This window comes from Tachysurus fulvidraco, chromosome 13 (genome assembly GCF_022655615.1).
Source record: "Tachysurus fulvidraco isolate hzauxx_2018 chromosome 13, HZAU_PFXX_2.0, whole genome shotgun sequence".
Taxonomy (NCBI): Eukaryota; Metazoa; Chordata; class Actinopteri; order Siluriformes; family Bagridae; genus Tachysurus; species Tachysurus fulvidraco.
In genome coordinates, this window is record NC_062530.1 from 16,611,538 (window position 1) to 16,632,108 (window position 20,571).

Sequence of the window (20,571 nt, forward strand, 5' to 3'; positions counted from 1 at the left end):
ATCATTCACCTTTTCATATGTCAGGAAAACCCATTGCACTGTTTGACATTTTAATACGTATCAGCTTTACAAAGTCTAAAAGCAAGCAAAAAGAACTGACCAAAAATAAAAAATTGCAACATTTTGCACTTTAATATTCATTTTCTCCAAAACAGACAACTAATTTCTTTCACATTTTACACTATGTATATAAGAAACCAAACATTTTGAATAGCATAAAGATATGTAGAAAAGTATTAAAACTTTCTCCTTTTTTTTTTTGATGTCTGAACCAGATGAAAGTAGCTGCTAAATTTGTTACTGTGAATATTACACTGGGATCTTGGCGGACGATGAGACGAGACTGAATATGCGGAGATCTTTAAGAAGCAACAGGTCTGACAGACGCAGTAATGTCTGTGGTGATCTGCTGGAAAGAAGCATCCTTGAGATCATTGGACATTTCCAAGTGTGAAGGGAACCACAGGAAGTGAGAAAAGCTTTGTTAAATCCACTCTGTAGTGATAAACATTTTAGTAATTAACGTTTACATGGAAGACCCCTCACGGTTCTCAGCCATCTGTGTATTTCAGCTGCACATGAAACACCTCACTGAAGGAGAGCTCGAATGAGACACAGAAACACACTCCCAATTAGAGGATGCCTTTTTTAAGACAGTTTTAATAACATTTTGTAAATGTGTTCCCCTTCTGTCCAGACCATTTCCAGCTGATCACTGAAAGTGAGCTCACCTGCACTGGTGCCGTGTACTCAGATGCCCTGCCTCACTCCGCCTGACCACCAGCTACACACACACACACACACACACACACACACACACACACACACACACACACACACACACACACATATCCCATACTCAAAGAAATCAACATTGTGGCATGTCATTATCATAAACCTATCACGTTTTAACCCAAACTCCATCCATGACATGTCGGTGCAACCATATCTGCTAAAAGAATGCTCCGCTACCAAACTACTAAAGCTCTTGATAAAACTCATTCCAAGTGACACACGTCCTCATGTGTTTAAAGGTGTCTCAGGGTCAAGTACTAATAAAAAAAAACCTGCACAAGTTGTTAAAAAAAAAAAAAAAAGGTGTTTTTTTTGGGGTGGGAAATCAGCACTTGTACAATGAGAATCTTTAAAACACATGACCCCTGAGCTAAACATGGTTAAAAACACATGAGATTTCACAGCAAAAGAAGAGATGATGGGCTACCAGACCTGCACGCTTCAGTATACACATGTGCTTGACATTGGCTCAATGCAGACGACTTGCGTTCACTAACGTTATTAACTGAACAGCTCCATTCATACACATCATTGCCTTCAAACCTGCCCCACAAGTGCACCAAAGAAAATATTTTTTGGGAAGAACAGGAATCTTTAAGAAACAGAGTGAGAGAGAGCGAGAGAGAGAAAGAAAGAAAGGTGCAGAGCATATAAAAAGTTACATTCACACAAACATTATATATAGTGTGTTTGTGTGCATGTCACCTTGAGTGAATGTCACTCAGTTTGGCTCTCAAAAGTTGTCACTTTATAATGAGATCACAGTTCAAAATCCTTTTACTTGGGAAAACTACACAAACCAGGAAGAGCCCGGTCAAGTGCGATATTCATTTATTCTTTGTGGCTGGCATGTACTCCTACAGCTATTGTGTCTTAAAACTCTCCAACTCTTAAGAATTGTGGTGAAAACGATTGTGTTCCATGTCTCATGATCTTCAGGACAGTGAGCTCTCTTTGCTGCTTTTTTTTTTTTTTGTTAGTTTAGTCCTGCAGCAAACTAAACTCCTTGGCATACTGCTCCCCCCCCCCCCCCCCCCCTCTTTCTTTTCTTTTTGGCAGAGTTAGTTCTTCAGTCTCCAAACATGCTCCGGTTTGACGGAGTGAAAAACATGGAGAGATTTGGACTCCTGTTTCGGGTTAAGCATCCAACGTCCGGAACTCTTCGGAAGAGGGACAAACAAGGGCGGGAGAGAGAGATACTCAATCTACACAGCAAATATACATCTTTTTTCTCCTTGATATTTGAAAAGAATAAATATTTCCTTAAATTTAAAAAGTATTCAAACACGTGCCACTCCTGCTCTTTTACTCCCATGCATATGCATTATGTACAAATTGAAAAATACCAATTTGATTTTTTTTTTTTTTTTGTTCTGTTCTGTTTTCAGCAAACATTCAGCAACCCAGACATGGACCTGTCCATGCAAGAGGACATGACCAGGACAATTAAAGCCATTATGAAAAAAGTCCACTGCCCACACACAAATATAGGCAAAAAGAAAATAAAAAAGAACTGAAAATATCCATAAAAAAGTAATAGAAGATGGGGAAGAAGTGTTACAACACCAGCCTGGACAAGATTTTTTCTTTTTCTTTTTTTTTTTTTTTAAAACCATCCACTCGCTTTTCTTGAATTTCAGTTTTCAAGCTTGTTTACCATTAACAATACTGCTGTACACATTATTCATTATTTTATTTCTGAATATTCCTTTCATTTAAATATAGTTTACTTTCAGTATGAAAACCGAAAAGCCTCCGAGGGGGTGTGGGGTGGGTGGGGGTTAATAAAAGAGGTGGGTGGTATGGAGGGAGGGTGGGAGAGAATAGGGCAGCGGCTTGAGGCTTGTGCTGCCCCGGTTCAGTTGCATCAGCGCTCTCTGGGTGGTGGAGGCACTCTCCAAAAGTCTAGGAGTAGGAGGACACTGCCTCAATCCTCTATGTACTCCCACAGGTCTTTTTCATAGCCTTCGTGCACGTGCTGCAGCAGAACTCTCCGCCGGCTCTCACAGTATCTGCACACAGAAGTTAATGTTACACAGGATATCACACGCAAAGTGATGGCAGATCATTACATATCAATCGTTTTGTTGAGAGTGATCGAGTTTCGCTGCCAGGGACAACAGACAGACTCGTACGACGACTAACACAACCTGAAATTAGACTACTTACTTTCAGCTTTACGTACTTAAAACAGAAACCGTTGTGCTAAATAAGATCTCCTAATTAAATCCTTCTGACTCAAACACCACATTTAACCTGCTTGACTGAGCTAGTCTGGTTAAAGTAAAGAAAAAATGATTATGCAGTCTGGATAAATACAGAGATAAGGTTTACTGCAATCAGCGCTGATTACAAGTAATGAGTTGTTCAAATAAACATCCCAACATCCTCTTCCTCACAGTTTCCATCCCCTGTCCTTATATTCTTTTTTCCTCATCTTACTTGATGACTTCAGCTAAACCTCCTCAAGTTGAGATGCCCGACCTGTTTTTTTTTTTGGGCCTTTTTCCAAAAACAATTTATAATCTACTTTATACATTTTTAATTTCCCTTATGATAAATTTTTACTGCCAAACATATTAAAAAAAAAGTGTTCATTTCTTATCAGTCACTGAGTTTACACATCTTGTATTGTGGATCATTCTTATTCATGTTTGTCAAGACATCACCAGTAAGTTTTTGTAGCCACTCTTCTTTTCCCTTTTAATTAGTAGAAATTATAGCTAATGAGTGCATTCTTGCGTTACATGTCCTAGCTTTGACCCGTGTTGAGCTTGATTTACTCCAAGCATTTACACGATTTACTCCCAGTAACCTAGTTCCTCAAGGAACCAGCACTACAGAGAGCAGTCAAGCAGCCCTTGACCGCAACTTCAACTTCAGCAGAGCTACAGTTGATGCCGCAGCTTAAATGTTTTTCTGACAAGGCTTGCCAAACTTTCGCTGTTACTGTTCGCCGGCTGCTCAAAGTCTATTCATGCTTAACAGCTGCATTTAGATGTCACGTCCCACTTATCATGTAAAACCGTACACTTAGATAAAACTGCTCATGATGTCTTCTCATCTTTTACACTTACACAAACTCAAAAATTCCACCCCACTGGCCAGACAAAATCCAGACTCAGAATGCCTTCTGATTTCAAAGCAAGTGTAAATAAAATGAACAGAATATTTTACACCATTTGTGATTGATCTGTAATCTCTTTCAGATGGCTTAATATCAAAACAGGACTTCCTTTTCTATGCTTGTATAGTCACCTTTTGCACAAACAGCAAACGGTTACTGAAATGAGGAATTCTTATTTTCCTCCCTGAGTGCTTACCTCTTATAGGTGAAAGGCAATAGAAAAGTTTGCACTCAATCACTGTGTGACCCTGGACAAACAAATCCAGTGGGAAGAGCAAAGATTTTATCTGGAAGAGACAAAGTGAGCCAAATCCCACTGTGTGTATTCAGGGTAAGGGTTCACCCTAGATATTTATTTATTAGCCAATAAATAAAATAATAAATAAAACAAGTATTCTTATACATCAGCTTTGTTAGAGCAGACCCTTGCAAAGGTGTGCGGTATTTGACTCAGAAGCTGTGCACAATGACAGCCCGTTAACAGAACAGCTATAAAAAACACACCAGAAGTGTCAGATCCTGTTCTGAATAATTCTCAAGGTTCTCTCAGTGGGATAAATGCATCAAACACAGCTATGAGCCAGTCGGGCAAAACATGTCCCAGTTTACATATCAGAGTCTTTCCAGAGCAGGATTTCTAGTGATCTGTAGAATACTTGAAGTAAATCATAGCTCACTGTAGAAAGTACAAATGAAGATGAACAGCAGAAATTTTTTAATTTAAAACAATAATTGGAGCTACAGGAAAAAACATGGGGTATTATTATTATTATTATTAATCAAGTCTCGGGCCGGACACGACTGAGGTGCCCTTGAGCAAGGCACCGAACACCCACCCCCCCACCCCCCACTGCTCCCCGGGTGCCGCAGCATAAATGGCTGCCCACTGCTCCGGGTGTGTGTTCACAGTGTGTGTGTGTGTGTTCACTGCTGTGTGTGTGCACTTTGGATGGGTTAAATGCAGAGAACGAATTCGGAGTATGGGTCACCGTACTTAGCCATATGTCACGTCACTTTAAATTCAGGTATTTGTAATAAGGCTGCTGCTATAACAATTCCAGTTTTTCTGCACACGTAATATTGCTTGAACATACAGTATTTACACTGATCGGCACTGTTTTTGTGTATTGTCTTGTATTTTTTGTTTGCACTGTCTTTTGTCCTGCACTGTCTTGTCTGTCTTTTTTGTTTTTTGTCCTGCACTGTCTGCACCAGGTTGCACAGATGCACTTTATGTGGCTAAGACTTACTTACTAAGTCCTTAGCTCTGTTTTTGTTTTATGTAGCACCATGGTCCTGGAGAAACATTGTCTCATTTCACTGTGTACTGCAACAACTATATATGGTTGAAATGACAATAAAAGCTTTATGACTTGACTTTTAATACTGATTTTTTATTTATTTTTTACTATTTTTCCTGTTCGCAATTTAGCAATTTCGAAACAAAATAAAGTGATAAATGACTGAATCATCCAGATTCTATAATAAAAAAGGTATTTTAAGCATTTCAGGTTGAAGGAAAGTAAGCCTGGAGAGACCAAACCTGAAAAAGAGGGCTGTTAAATGTTTCAGGTCAAAATCTTTGCTTAATTTGTTCCCTTTAGAGCCATTTTTGACCATTCCAGCAACACTATCTACTACACAGTGAAGAACAACAAAGTACACCCTGCTTCAATTTATCAGGGCCTAAATAATAATTCAGGTCCTCAACAACTTCTTTAAAAAAACAAAACACAAAAAACAACCTTGGGTAACAACAAAAAATCCCCCACAACAGACTTGCCACCAGGTGAAAGAAAAATAAAGGCAGTTCTTTTAAGATCCTGCCAGAGAATCTCAATGAGTTTTCTTTCTTTCTGAGACATACATATTTAATTTACGGGTGTGCTTGGGAACCATGTCCTGTTGCGTGACCCAGTTTTGGCCCAGGTTGAGCTGCTGGACAGATGGCCTCACATCTGTCTCAAGAATTTGCTGGCATAAAGTAGTTCCCAAATCACCACCCCTCCACCCTGATGGAGGCTTGATAGTGAGTGTGTGATATTTGTGTTGATATGCTTTGTTTGGTTATTGCGAAAAGTGGCACTGTGCATGATGTCCACATTGGGCTCAGTTTAAAGGATATCGTTCCAGAACTTGTGGTTTGTTCAATCCAATTTTAAAAACCTAAGCAGTGCTCGTATTCCTTTTTCCTAGCCACACTTCTTCAGTATTTTTCTCATTGTGCTGCCATGAACATAAGCATGTAAAGTGCTTACAGATGCCTGTAGGTCAAACAAGGTAGCACTTGAGCTTTTCCTTTGCATTTATCCTTTGCATTATTCGGTCTGACCTAGGGCTGAATTAGCCGAGACACCCACTCCTGGGAAGATCCTTTACTGTAGAATGATAAATTTCACATTGTTTGAAAATGGCTGATGCTGTTTCTTCTTAGCAAGATGTACAGACACACGACTGCTACAGAACACCAAAGTGGAACAGATTCTGCTTTCATGATGATGCTTGATGATGAACTAATCTTGTGCAGTGCATTACTAACACCTGGCTAAAATATCCTATCTTTTACACTAAAAATAAATAAATAAATAAATACCACTAAAATCTCTTGGATTACTACAAATATTATAGTGTTTGCATAACGCTAAAGTTCTATACAGCTAGATACATATGTATGTCATACAACCCAAATTAGTATATAATGTAAGTAAGTAAACAGTAAGTGGACAGTAAAAATAAAAAGAATATTATACTAATTCAAATGAAACCTTATTTATAGCCTGATAAAATAAAAACAATGCCTATTCACTAGACAATATCAGGGACCAAAGCGAAATTAGCCGTCTTTAACAACCACCACCCAATCGACATAATACCCAGAGTGGTTGGATCACAAGCCATTGGTTGGTTTGCACCGAAAAGATTCTAATTTGATGTTGAATTTCAACCTGCTATTTGACAGAATTTACTGTGTGCTGCTTTGAAAAGAGCAGAACACGCTATTCAAATAGAGTACAAAGCACTTGCTTTTGCTGTAATTGGACACTTTCCAAAATATTTTCATAGAAACCACAAAAAGCTTCTCTACATTTCAGCTCTGCCCCATTTATACACTCAAAATCAAAGAAATGATGTTTCCATTGAATGAAGCTACCTCAAATAACACAGTAAAGCCTTCTAACAAGTTACTAACAAGCAACCAGAAGCTATTCTTTTCCCTGTGAGTGTCCCAGTTCCAGCTTGGACATGTGACAAATCAAAAATAATTATGTACATTAATTATATAATAATGATGCAACAATGCAAATGATTGGCTTTTATAAATTCCTCAGGGATGTCATAAGATGCCAACTGTCCAAGGCCTAAGATTACAGGGCTTAAATTTTCAACAAAACCCTTTCAATATGGTTTGGATTACAAAACATTAGTGGCATAATTACACTTACCTGTATTTGTCTTGTACTTTCTGCTTGATATCCTGCAGTGAATCTTGGGAAATGTCTCGCTCTAGGTATCCAGACAAAACTTCTGTGGCGTTCTCTAAATCTGCCTGGTTGTTCTAACAAAGAAAAAGCACAGAGCAAACACTCATACACACTTCTTCAGATCAGCTATATTGGTTTTGATCACTAACACAAAGCTGATGTCATGTTCTTACAAGCTAAAATAATGAAGCAAAAGAATGCAAGAAGTCTACCATAACCTTATGAGACCTATACTGTACCTTACCTCAAAAATAATGGACTGGTTGTTCTTCTTGAGGTAGAAGGCAAAGACGTAGGTGAACATGAGCGTGGAGCGGCACTGACACAGCACATCCACAGCCTTCTTCAGGAACTGCACCTCAATCCATGACATGTTATGCTGCTGCATCTCCTCCATCTTCTGCTTGACCTGCGCATAGAGCTTGTGCTCAAAGCGCAGGCTCTGCATGTGATTCATGTAGCGGTTGCAGTAAAACAGGTACCTCTGCAAGGCTGCTCTGGAGCGCTACAAGGTGCACAAACGTGTACAGCTGTATTACCAGAGACAACTTAGAAACAAAACGATGCATCTAAAATGCAAGTTTGGCTTACAAAGCATGTGCAGTAATTCAAAAAATCCCTTGGTACAATTTCGCCTACCTCTTGTGCATCCCTAGCTGCCTTGGCATCGTCTTCATTATAGCGATTGCAGTTGTACCTGGAATGACAGAAAATACAATTCATTCCTGGGTCAGGCTCGTTTATTTGTACCAACAGAAAAGTCGTAGTCATAAATTATTTACACAGATCGAGTACACTGGATAATGTAATTCCCAAGAACAGCAAGACCATGCAACACTGAACTCACCAGGCTGATCCATGGGGTTCCCACGGGCCTAAGCAGACCCAGCAGAACTCCGCTTTGCAGTTCTGATTCCGACACACCATGTGATTGCAGCCACCATCCTTCTCTATGGTAACATGGCATTTAGGACATTCCTGCATGAACAACATGAGATAGTGTCACTTCACCATACATACATCTTGACATCCGATACAGCCACAAGGCAGAGAAGAGAACAGTGAAAAATTAGGAATCATCTCATACCACTGACCTTAGTGTTTGCTGCAATCCAATTGGACGTTTCACTGTCGTCGTCACACTTTTTAATCCATTTTCTCAACCACTGTATGTGGGGAACAAATGCATTGAATCAAACCCAGTCAATGTGCTAAAACGATAAAGATAACAAAACCCTAAATTGTACAATAGATAAGTATTTACAAGTGATACATAGGAAGGGTTAAGTATGATCCCAAGTAACAAAGCAAGCAATCTACGTCAAAGAGATGCAAAGGGATAAGATGCTTCCTTTGTTTTTGCCACAGCTCCCCTTGCAATAACAAAGCATGTCTCTAGAGATGCTCTCTGCGCGCACACACACACACACACTGAGTGAGGTAGATGTTTTGCTGTTCTGCTCTAAGGGAAGGAACATGTCTACAAAGCTGTCCTGCAACATATGCAGTTTAAAAAGACCCTTAAAATCACCAGCATATTCGATCAGATGCCCCAACAGATAGATTATCTTGCTAGCATGTCGGTGAAAAATATTTGTAGATCGTAAATATATAGTAAAATTAATAATTCACCTTAAATCAAACTGCTTAAAAACAACAAATGGCATATGAATCATTCATCATTGTGCTGAACCCTAAGCTAGATGCATTTCTAAGCAATGGAAAGAGTTATGAGGTTGTCCTACCTTACACTTGACTGGGTCATGCCAGTTCTCTCCACAGTTGAAGCTGCATTAGGGAATGAATTGAGAACACATTAGCATGACTACTCATAACAGAGCACCGTCTTCAATATGACCTCGTTCTGATCATTACTACAGGAGAAACTCAATCCAATTACTTCTGAAGTCTGAACTCCAGTCTCAAAAAGTAGGAGCCAACCCAGTACCAAAGTGCAGAATCTAAAGCATTTACTAGCAAACTCATTTTTGTAGTTTAGTTTTTATTGTCATCGATCTGTGTCGTTTCTTCAAGACTATGATGTTTGAGTACTCATTTCTACCATTTCTAACAAATAGAGAGAACCCAGTGTTACTAGGTAAGATAAGATAAGAGGGGTTCTCTTCGATGTGATTGCCAAACCATGATCTCCTAATGTAATTCCTATTTTTGTGGCAGAAACTTTCTTGTCACTCACAAACTAATGAAAGAACACCAACAATTAGCCCTAGTAAAGTTGTGAAAAAACCCAGAAAGGGAAGAAATAAAGGAAGGGATTTTTTAAACCTTGTTCCCACCATCTAGAACGAATATAGAAGGAGCAGGAGTGTGGAGTGAAACGCCTTCAAACACATTTAACATCAACTGAAGTTCAGCACCATACAATGAAAATTAATCTTTCCAGGACTGAAGCCAGGTTTTTCAATTCATACTGCTTGTGACTCTCTTAATCTAACACTTCATGCACCTAGTTCATTGATTCCATCTCATTCGATCATTTCACACTAGTCATGTCATTCGCAAACAAGTCTCCTCTTTTACAAGAGCACTGAAAAAAGACTTGCACACAGGCAATACCATTACACTTGCAGTATAATTTACTCAAAATTACTTATGAGCTGGTGAAATGCATCATTTTAAATCTTCCAACCTCAATTCGGAAAGCAGACTGTTACCAGCTTCAAAAATATGACTACAGGCACACCACTTTCATGAACACTTAACTAACCCCTACTTCTCTCAGACAACACAAAAATTAAATAAGAAAACCTCTTAGTCTATGCACTTTGCTCTGTTAGCATTGAATTAATTCCCAGTTTGATATATCGCTTTGTTTGTACTTCATTTGAAAGATGTTTAAATAAAAATGTCTTCTAAATGAATAAATGTAAACATAATAATTTACTAATAATTGAGCTGTGTGTATGACATGGCATGCTTAATGATTTTCTATAGATGTTACATAATGTTGTTGTCACTCATGTTGACAGAAGCCGTTGATTCGGACTTCAACGAATGGTCGTCAACATCTTTGTCACTGCGAGCCGCTGTAAAACATGCGCTGGGTTTAAAGGGATTATTTGTCGTTTCAGCCAAAGACGTTATTGCTCTTACATGTTGCCACTTAATCTACTTAAATGGACACAATTTTATTATGCACAGACTAGGAATTTAAGGACTAATTGGTTTTGTCTGTCACACTGAACTTGCCACAATAAACATTTACACGCAAAATACATTGATACAGCTCGTACCACCAAACAGCCTAAAGGTTCAGAAAGAAACCTCTCATAATAATCTCGTGATAATCTTAAAAATAAAAGCCACCTTAAATCAGTGACCTCAGAAGTAATCTGAGAAAGAGTGGAGAAAGGCCACAGAAGGTAAATCGCTTTATTCCTTATTATGCTGTTCCAGTTAGAAGGATTAGAGCGGAAACTTTAAACAGGAAGTAGTGATGAGTGGACAGGGTGAGACAGGGTTAATGGGGAGGGGAAGTCGAGTTCTGGTCAGTCGGGTGCTTCGCCTGATATTGTAGTCGGCTCCAGTGTTGCCATGGTTTTATCGGATAATCTAATGTGTGGCTCAGAGGCCTCTTACCAGAATTGCCGGCCACACTTGCAGCGAACAGGTTTGGCATCAGGATACTGGACTTTAACAACATGATGGCAGTCAGGAGCTGGACACCATTTTAACAGTCGATTGCACTGCACAGAAAGTAAAAAGAAGAGGTTAAGAATTTGCACAAGACAAAACATCTCCTGAATTAAGACATTTCCATGTATGCAATTTCATGCAAACTTCTATTTTGTTTAACTATTCAAACAAGAGTTATTCTGAAACCTCAAGAAATCTCCAGATAAAACCAGGAGAAAACTGTACTTACCTCTACAAAACTATTGGTTATTAAATGTTGGTACTTCAACTTCACTTTCGAATCTGTTATCAGTCGCCTAAAAAAAAAGACATACACAGAATAAAGTTATCTTGGCCCTTTATAAAAAGAAAAGAAAGAAATCAGCAACAGTAAACACCGTCTAATGCTTGATTTTATAATCATATTCTCATATATATGAATTCCGATCAAACAGAATATTTATCCTGATAGTTAACGATCAGAATATGACTTTAGTATTAGTGTGGTTTAGTCAAGAATGGTTTTAATCATCAAGGTCTAAAAACAGCCTTGTAGGTGGTCATATCATATCAAGAGATGAAAATGACCATGTACGGTTTTGTAGCATTAATGCCTCCAAATAGCTGCCAGAATTCTAAAGGAACTGACTTTGCAAGTGTCTGACATAAAAGGAGCGATTTATGCTTACAATGCTGTTTGTGCTTACAGTATTTAAAAAAAAAAAAAAAAAAAAAAAAAAAAGAGAGTTTGCATTTAAACGTGTGATTAAAATATGATTAAGACAAACCAAGCAGTAAAGATCTTGCCACAGTTAAAAATAAGATAAGACAATGATGAAAATTGTGGTGGAGGTTAAAATGGGACTGAAAGAAAGACAGGTGCTCATTTAGAACTGTATAAAAGGCTGGATTACTGTATTTGTATTAAAACAGATGATCTGCAGTCATTTCAGCTGTAGGATATGTGCAGGACGAGAAATAATCTGTGTGCAGGAGATGCTGGAAATGTGTTATTTAAAAAAGAAGGGATCGTTATTTGTGATCTACAAACAATAAAGTAAAAGTTTAGTTTTACGAGCAGGGTTTACTGTCCACACAGGTTAGAGCAGGCAACTAGAATTTTAGCTAGCAGGATACAATAAACTGAGTTTGTACAAGATGGACATTTCAGACATTAATCACATGCATTTCAGCATTCATTTCTGGCTCTATGTTTACTGGGTTAGTTATTAGAACCTTTATTTATACCACAGCATTGTTAAATTCTCAAATCTTTGTCATTAGATGTTGATTTGTTGTCAGCAGCTCTGTCAACATTTCGGCTTAGAATATATTAATAATAATCATAATATTCAAGGCAAGAGGAATACACGCATACACATTATTGTTTCTTTAGTAACAGCTAATTCACAGGGATTGTATCAATCATCTTCGAAGAAAATTTCACAATAACAGACATTTATTTAGTGTTTTTAGAAAGACTATCGTCAGCACTTTGTAAAATCGAGAGGTAAAGCTTGGTAAGGGGGAAAATAGCAAGATAGGGAAAGGGAGACAGAGAGAGAGAGAGAGAAACAGAGACAGAGAGAAACAGAGACAGATATAGAGAGAGAGAGAGAGAGAGAGAGAGAGAGAGAGAGAGAGAGAGAGAGAGAGAGAGAGAGAGAGAGAGAGAGAGACAGGGCTGGCAAGGGAATGTTCATAGCAGTTATGTAAAAAACTAAAGAATTAACATTGGAACATTCTGTAGCATTAAACATTACAATTCAATTTAAAAATATAAAATGTCATTCTTTAATAAACAAAAATGCAATAATTGGCAATTTTGTGTCACTTCATGGTGCACTGTTATTAAAAAGGAATTTTCTCCACAATGCATTGCACCCAGTAACTGATTATTTTCCTATAACAACCTGATGTGTTTTATTCCTTATGTATGGAACCTATCCAAACAAACACATACAATCCTCCAAGAGGACCGTTTAAATGAGCTTAAAGTGACATCTCACTATGCCCCTTAAACCTTATTTTTTCACATCTAAGTAGATTTTGAACAATAGAAAATTTAAATAAAGTCAAAACCAGAGTAATGAAAGACTGCAGGATTTTGCTGCTATAAAAGTACCACCTTATTCACTGATGCTACTCCTCTTATATGCTCGAGTTTATGCATGTACACTAATACCTTGATGGCAAGATGAAAATGTAGGTTAATTCAATTACCATGAGCTTTAAACCAAGGAGGGACAATCTGTTATCCGCTATGCCAATATAACCACATCAGTCAGACGGTACATATAAATACTGAGTAATCCGTTTCCTCTTAAAAGTTTCCCTCAAAAGGCTTTAGAGCATGACGTCACGAAACATCCTGACAGAGCACAGGGCAAACACCTGGCCTCATACCTCCAATAGTTAAACAGTTCAACCACTTACATCACTGTGTTGTCATCAACCAGGATATCACAACTATGTGCAGGACAGGAAATGGTCTGGAATGAGAACATAGACATAAGAGGGTTTTTTTTTAAGGCAAATCATAGGTCATTTGTACAATCGATCACAAGAGAGATTAGAGCTGGGCTTAGGAGGATTTTCTGCGTCTTAAACAGGCTGGTCTCAGAACACAGCTGGATATTTATATAGCCTATGCTACAACAAGGGAAAAAGCTATGACAAGTTTTCCACCCTTGTGCTTTTTCCAGAATCCACCTCTGACACATCTTTGTAAATGAGGAAAAATAACTTTGCCATAAAGAACTCATACAATTATTCAGACGACATGTTCCCAATTGCAAATTGTATTGTTTTCCTGCTTCAAATACTCTAGATTCAACAAATTGACTAAATAACAGCCTTTCCAGATTTGAAGTGGGAGTGCTGGGAAGCGCACAGTGTCGTGGAGAAGACACTCTGGGAACAGGGTTGGAAAGCAGATAAACAATTTTCATAGAAGACAATTTTAAAAGAGAAAAAAAAGGGGGGGGGGATGTTACCTGGCCCATTCCTTCTTCAATGATTTTGGTGGTTAAATAGTCACCCCAGCACTGCATGCAGAACTTGTGTCCACATTCCAAACCAGTGAAATACTGCAAGAAATAATTAAAAGTCAATACAAAAACATTTACCACAAACACAGCAGTTTGTAACTTTACCCTGTGGTTTTATAGCATTACACTGCATCATTTACAATTAGTAAGACACTATTTTGTAAATTAGCATCATCTGGAAGAGCAGATCGGCAGCAGTTTGGTCTAGTATTGAATGACCATAAACAATCATTTTATTGCATATCTTTCTTAAACCTAAGCATTCTGTAAGTATGTGGTTTCAGGCTACTGGCTACGTCATTGATCAGGGTGCCTCGATGACCTGACGGGGACAGCAAACATTCATGATACCTTCTGATATGAACATTTCAGTTTAACTCGACAAATAACTTACATTATGCTTACATTAATACATAATGATAGGTTTCCAATAAGTTTTTATGTATAGCCCTCCCTGTAACTTATCTCCTAGTCACTGAACGGGTTGCCAAGTATTCTCAGCATTATGTCTCAGCATAATTAATACTGCAGTGTTAGTGAGTAGGTTTTCAATTCATGCACTTAGGGGGAAAAATGCTATCTGCCAGTATGCTTTCTGTCCAATGCTGAATGTTGCAATTTGATTGGTCAGAGGGTGGTAATTGATTATCTACATCTGCAGTGGACAGTAATTCTGACCAATTCAAATAGCAGGATTTCATTAATACGCATGTTCCACGCTCCTTTTTCATTGGCAGCAGCTCATTCACAGGGACTTGTGTGTCTCCAGATAATCTAAAGCTAATATGAAACATAACTTTTTATTTAATAAATACAAATGTCTCATCGCTGATTTGTTGAGGTTTTTTGCAAAAGTAAACCACTTGGCAAACCTCAGCTACAGTCCATCCAACAAGGAACTCGTCAGGACAGATGAGCTTTGTGTATTAATAAGGGAGTTTTTTTTTTTTTTACAGAATTATTGGCAAACGTCTGCAGTATAAGAGGAATAAACACACAACTTACTTCTAAATGGTCTGCAATTGGAGAGTCGGCGATGGGCGGGTGGTGTGAATACATTTCAGAGCATAACCCTACAAACAAGGCACTGGTAATCATATCTACGAATCAGGTCGGTTGTAGGAGAACTGAGTGAGTGATCTTTAGTGTCATCTTTAGGATCCTACACTGGCTCATTTACAAAAGGGTTTCATTGTTTGTGAATGAAAACAACAACATAAAGCATTATGTCACAGTGTGTTGTTCAGCTACAAAGCTAAAACTTTGGGTATGGGATACAGTTTGTTCATTTTGTTGTATATTTATTTGAAGAAAACATCAGCTTTTATTTCTTGGTAATGTATTTTGAACACAATAAACCACAACAGATTAATTATGTGTGTTTAACCCTCCCAATTTTTAGATGAGACTTTAGAAATAGCATATGATTTCATGCTTGCCAATTTAAATAACAACCAAGAGAAAATTATTAAATAAGGGCTTAAAAAAAAACACTGTTATTCAGACAATAATCTATCCTTTTAGTATGTTATCACCATGTCTGTCCCAGAGTTACTGTGTTTCTTTGCATAAGGATAAAGCATTAAACTATCAAAAAGCACACACAAGCTAGACAAGTGTGGAAATCTGCAGTCTGATTAAAGATCATACATTATGCAGATTTGATGAAGCAAAAGAACATTAAAAAAAGAAAGAAAGCAGGAGGGAGAAACAATAACCACCTGATGACTTACCGTTCTCCTACCTACTCTAAAACTGCAGTCATGGTCCAATGGTGTATCCTAGTTTCAACTCATGTAACAAAGTTGATCCATAAACATGCATAAATTCACACCCACACAAACAGTTAACACTTGCAGATCCCCTGCAGACACAACCGCTCTTCTGTTCCAGCACCATGCTGCTTTATACATAATTTGAATAATCCAGAGAATAAAAAAGGGGCTAAAACCATTCCATAGGAAAAGATTCCAGATTGAAAACTCATATCGGAATAGTTCATGAGCTAAAAACCCCCACGTCTCCCTTACTGGGATCTGTACTCGAACACCACGATACATTAACGGCAAGCCAAGGTCAGAAATGCTGTGCTTGAGACCTTTTCTCGCCCATGCAGTCTGTCGGAAATGGCAGCAAACACTGCACCAGTGTAATTAGTTTTCATACCAGGATGCCAAGTTAGAATGGTCACAGAAATGTGGGAATAAAAATAAAAACGCATGGGTTTGTAACACTGGACGACACTCACCGAATTAGGATAGTTGAGATAACAGATTTGACATGGCATATCCTGAGCTGACGATCGTGTATTCATGAGACGTGTCCTGGATTTTTTACTGGGGTTTATGACATGACACTCAGAAAACAGCTTATCCAGGTTACCATCAAAGTACCTGTAAAATACGGTGTCAGATTTGACTATCAATAAATAAATTAGAAAAGGTAAAAAAAAAAAGTCTGAGGGATAAAGAACTGATAAAAAGCTTTTACCTTTCCATAAGCTTTTCCTTGTCCCAGTTGAAATGACTAAGCAGTATTCTTGTGATTGTTGCAGGATTCTGTAAATTCAGAATTTCATTAGACCACATTACACTTTGCTTATTCTGTCCATTAAGCAAAACAGTAACTGAAAAGTGTATTAGTAAAATCAGAGACACTGTAATACATTTTGATCAGTAGTTTTCATTGTTTAAATGAGGGCAAATGACTACGGTCTAATTCAGGTTTCTGTCCAAGTAAGCTTTTACTTCTAATTATAGCCTGCATACTAAATAGTTTAACAGAATAAAGGAGAGGTTTGTGTAATGCAATTTTTGCTCTAGTAAAAGGGATAACACAAATGTAAACAAGTGCAAGCTGTTGTCAATCAAAGCCATATTGCCTAATACAGCAAAAGCACAAACACTGATCCTTTAGACCAAGAGATATTAGCTTCCAGCAAGTTGATTTAGCTCGCAGATCACACTTCATAAAATGACCCTGACATGAACTAAATACTATAAATAGATAGGCAGATGAACCTCTTCATTCCACAATCTCTGACGTGTGATTCTGTGTTTTCAAAAGTGAGCAAGATGCAAGAAATACAACGTGCTACATTGCCTAATGAAGCTAAGGGAATGAAAGACTCGAAAACATGTACAACATGTCCAACATGTCCCATGTGACCAGCAGCTTTCACAATATAATAAAATTACAGACAAAAGAAAAAAAACGTGTGACCTTTAGTATTAACAAGGCAGTAAACATGAAATAAATCACACAAACTCTACATTTGGGTTCCTACACAATTTAATCAGTTTGTAGCTATATGGGTTATTTTGGCCACGTTAAAAAATATGTTATTTTATTAAATGTTATATCAAAATAAAAAATAAAAATATATATAATCATTTAATAAAATAACTGATTTTCTGGCGTGGCCAAAATAATCCCATATAGCTTATCACATACACATAACACTAACTCTCAAATTACTGCCTAAATTACTACATTATACAAGCTTCTCAGGCGAAAAAGTAAACATTATAATTCGTAAGTCTTAAGTGAATTGGGGTGAAATTTTTAAGCCATTTATGAACCATAACAGCCATGATAAAGCTCCAGTTCCGCCATGTTGTTGTCGACCAAATACAGCCTGGATAGCAAGCTAGCCATGTAGCCAGACTTCTGACAACTGATATTTCTTTCCAGACAAATGTACAGCGACACATAACGCGTGGAAACAACATCTGGTGAAAACGGTGCACATGGTTAGATTACGGTGTGCTGACAAACATTATACGCGTTGTAAACTTTTAAAAGTAACGCGCTCACAATAAGAGTTTGTATTAGCACGTAAGTAGGTAGCCAGCTCATCTCGTTAACTACCTAATTAGCTTAGTGATGTAGAGAAGACTTGTGTGTGTGAGCGTAAAAAAAACAGCTAACTCACAAATCACAGACATCCGAAAAGCTACGGCGAGCAACATAATACGTGTTTACTGGCTTAAGTGAAATGACAACAAATTAGCTAGGCTAGGCTAAGATAAGCTAAGCTAGGCTAGCTGTCCAAGGAGTTGTGTCACTCGTCATGGTTTTGTTTATCATAACGTTTATTAGTTAATAACCAGCTCTTCTCTACAACATACTACTTAATCACAGAGAAAGTTACTAGGTTGTCTGGATAGTAACTGAATGTTAACGTAAGAGCAGCTGCAGGTTCAAGAGATGAACCTGTAACCCAAGTATACAGCCAGAGATACGGCTAATCCCGAATAAAACAGCACTGTGACACATATGAAGCTTTCTACGACCACGTTAGGCTTAAAAACGTTTACCTGAATGACCTCGTTGACCTCCCTGATGCACTCGACCATATGCTGGAGGATCTGCTCAGCAGTGAGAACTTCAAAGCGGTAGTCTTCCTCGTCTTGTCCCGGGCCGAGGCCGCTGCCGCCGTTCTCTCCGCACTCGTCTCGCTCTCCGCCGGCTACCACGGGATCGACCAGCTCCACGTCGCCGAGCTCTAAGGTGTCGTCCTCGGCTTCCTCTTCAGCGCTGTCCTCGCTGCACTCCTCTTCCTCGTCGTCGTATTCATAATTGTAACCCTCGTCTGAGTCCATTACTAGATCGACGTCGGGTTGTGACAAGCCAGTTTATATACGTGTTCCTGATGATACACGGCGGTTTAAAAAAGAAAAAGAAAAGAAAAGGATAACCTGTGGGTTATAAAAACAAGTCTCTTAGCATTCCTGTGGGGGTTATTTGGTGTGTTTTTTTTAGCTGCAGAGAAAATAACAACAGAGCGGACGCTGCTGCTGCTGCTGCTGCCGAGCCAACAAAGAGACGTACAGCGTCATCAACGGACTGCGACTTACGTCATGCGTGTAGCAAAAAAAAAAAAAAGTTAAGCCCTATATGTACTTATTACTATATTAAAGTATATTTCACAAACAAATCATCAGCCATTTTAAGGCTAAGTAACTGATACTGACTGATAACGGTTTTGAACTGAGGTGAATGGTATAAAATGACGAGAGATCACATAAACAGACATAAAATCCGGATAACAAACACCGAAAAAATCATTAGGGAAATATTTATGCAGTATGTCAATGTGGGTAACTTTGGGTAAAAGTCTGGGACAGTACAGTGTTTCTGACTGACAATAAGCCATACGTTTATATTTACGTCAGTAAATGTCCGACCCTTGTAAACTAAACAACACATACTTATTAAAATAATGACTGATATATACTTAAAAAAAACTTGTATGTAATCGAAAGAAAGCAGAGTCACATTATGTTTGCATTTAGGTATATTGTGTTCACTTAGGTATATATTTGAAGTTAGCATACCTGAGTCACTCTCTGTCCTACATATTCCAGAATCCTTTTCGGCGACCAGGGACAACAAACATTGCAGCGGAAGAACACCAGTACATCAGTACAAGCAGGATCAATTTGCAAACAAATAAGTTATGTTATTATTTATAACTTGAGATTTAATTTCGCGTTTAAAAATGCTTAAAATAAAATGATCAAAATCTTAATGTCTTCATTTCATCTGGTTTGGCGAGCGCATTTCGGTAACCTAGCAACGTAGTCTCGAAACAACTTGTATGTGACCTACACCCCGCGCCTCACCGAGCGGAAGTTACGTCACACACTGGAACGGCTCTTAGATATGCGGCTCTGAAAAAAAAAAAGAAAAAGAAAAAAAAAAGATATGCGGCTCTGAATAGACTACAAGACGGAACCGCGCGTGAGATGATGACGACACTGTTTTACTTTAAATAAATTCAAACAAAATAAACGAATAATAAAAAAGTGTTCGTGACAACGCAGCATTGGAAAATATTAAAAATAAAAATGGTGTAAAAATTATTTGGGTATTCAGGTCGGTAGCCAGCCTAATGAAAGGGTTTTGCAGTTTTTCTCCTCCTTTTGTGTTTAATTATGAGGTTCAAATACTTCATTTTGGTGTCCTTTTATGCACTAATTTGTGCTGGATTAGCTTGTCTGCTGGTATCTTAAAGACCACGCTTTTTAATGCACCTAAATTATTTATTACATTGTTGTCAAATTGCTTCCTCATGTACCACCTTTGTCAGTCCATATACAGTTCATAAGCTTGAAGACCACACTAACAACAGAATATATTTAACAAACTTATTTATTAACTTATTAACTTAATTATTTTCATCATCATTTCTTGACTCTGTCAATGCCTATTTGCTTGTTGCTGTATTTGTCTTGACACTTATGGATTTAGTACACTGGTCAATTCCAATCTTCTTGGGTGCAATTATTACGTAACTAGTACGTCGTGTGTTAGCTGGGTAGGCATCGTAATTCAATTAATATACTAATAATTCCAGATAATTTACCTCAAGCGGTCCGCTTTGAAGTTCTCAGAGGAATAAAGACGCGCACAGAAAGAGAGAAGCATTTCCATTGGCTCCAGTCTGACGGTATTGGCCAATCACAAAAGTCGATAT

General features: G+C 38.0%; 1 protein-coding gene across 3 annotated transcripts; it reads right to left on the reverse strand.

The window, feature by feature from the left end:
- Positions 1 to 113: 113 nt before the first annotated feature.
- Positions 114 to 19,719, reverse strand: arih1 (ariadne ubiquitin-conjugating enzyme E2 binding protein homolog 1 (Drosophila)). 3 transcript variants are annotated; one of them, XM_027161818.2, is made up of 15 exons: positions 19,430 to 19,719; positions 18,410 to 18,741; positions 16,581 to 16,648; positions 16,339 to 16,483; positions 14,037 to 14,129; positions 13,477 to 13,532; positions 11,291 to 11,357; positions 11,005 to 11,111; positions 9,150 to 9,192; positions 8,499 to 8,570; positions 8,252 to 8,382; positions 8,044 to 8,101; positions 7,649 to 7,909; positions 7,366 to 7,478; positions 114 to 2,807 (listed from the first exon to the last, which is right to left on the reverse strand). In XM_027161818.2, the coding sequence occupies exons 2-15, from the start codon at positions 18,692 to 18,694 to the stop codon at positions 2,723 to 2,725; spliced, it is 1,584 nt and encodes a 527-aa protein (XP_027017619.1). In that variant the 5' UTR covers positions 18,695 to 18,741; positions 19,430 to 19,719; the 3' UTR covers positions 114 to 2,722. The 3 variants fall into 3 exon arrangements, with proteins under 3 accessions (XP_027017619.1, XP_027017617.1, XP_027017618.1); XM_027161816.2 differs by having other exon boundaries at positions 18,410 to 18,790; positions 19,430 to 19,718; XM_027161817.2 differs by lacking the exon at positions 19,430 to 19,719 and having other exon boundaries at positions 18,410 to 18,928.
- Positions 19,720 to 20,571: the final 852 nt, after the last annotated feature.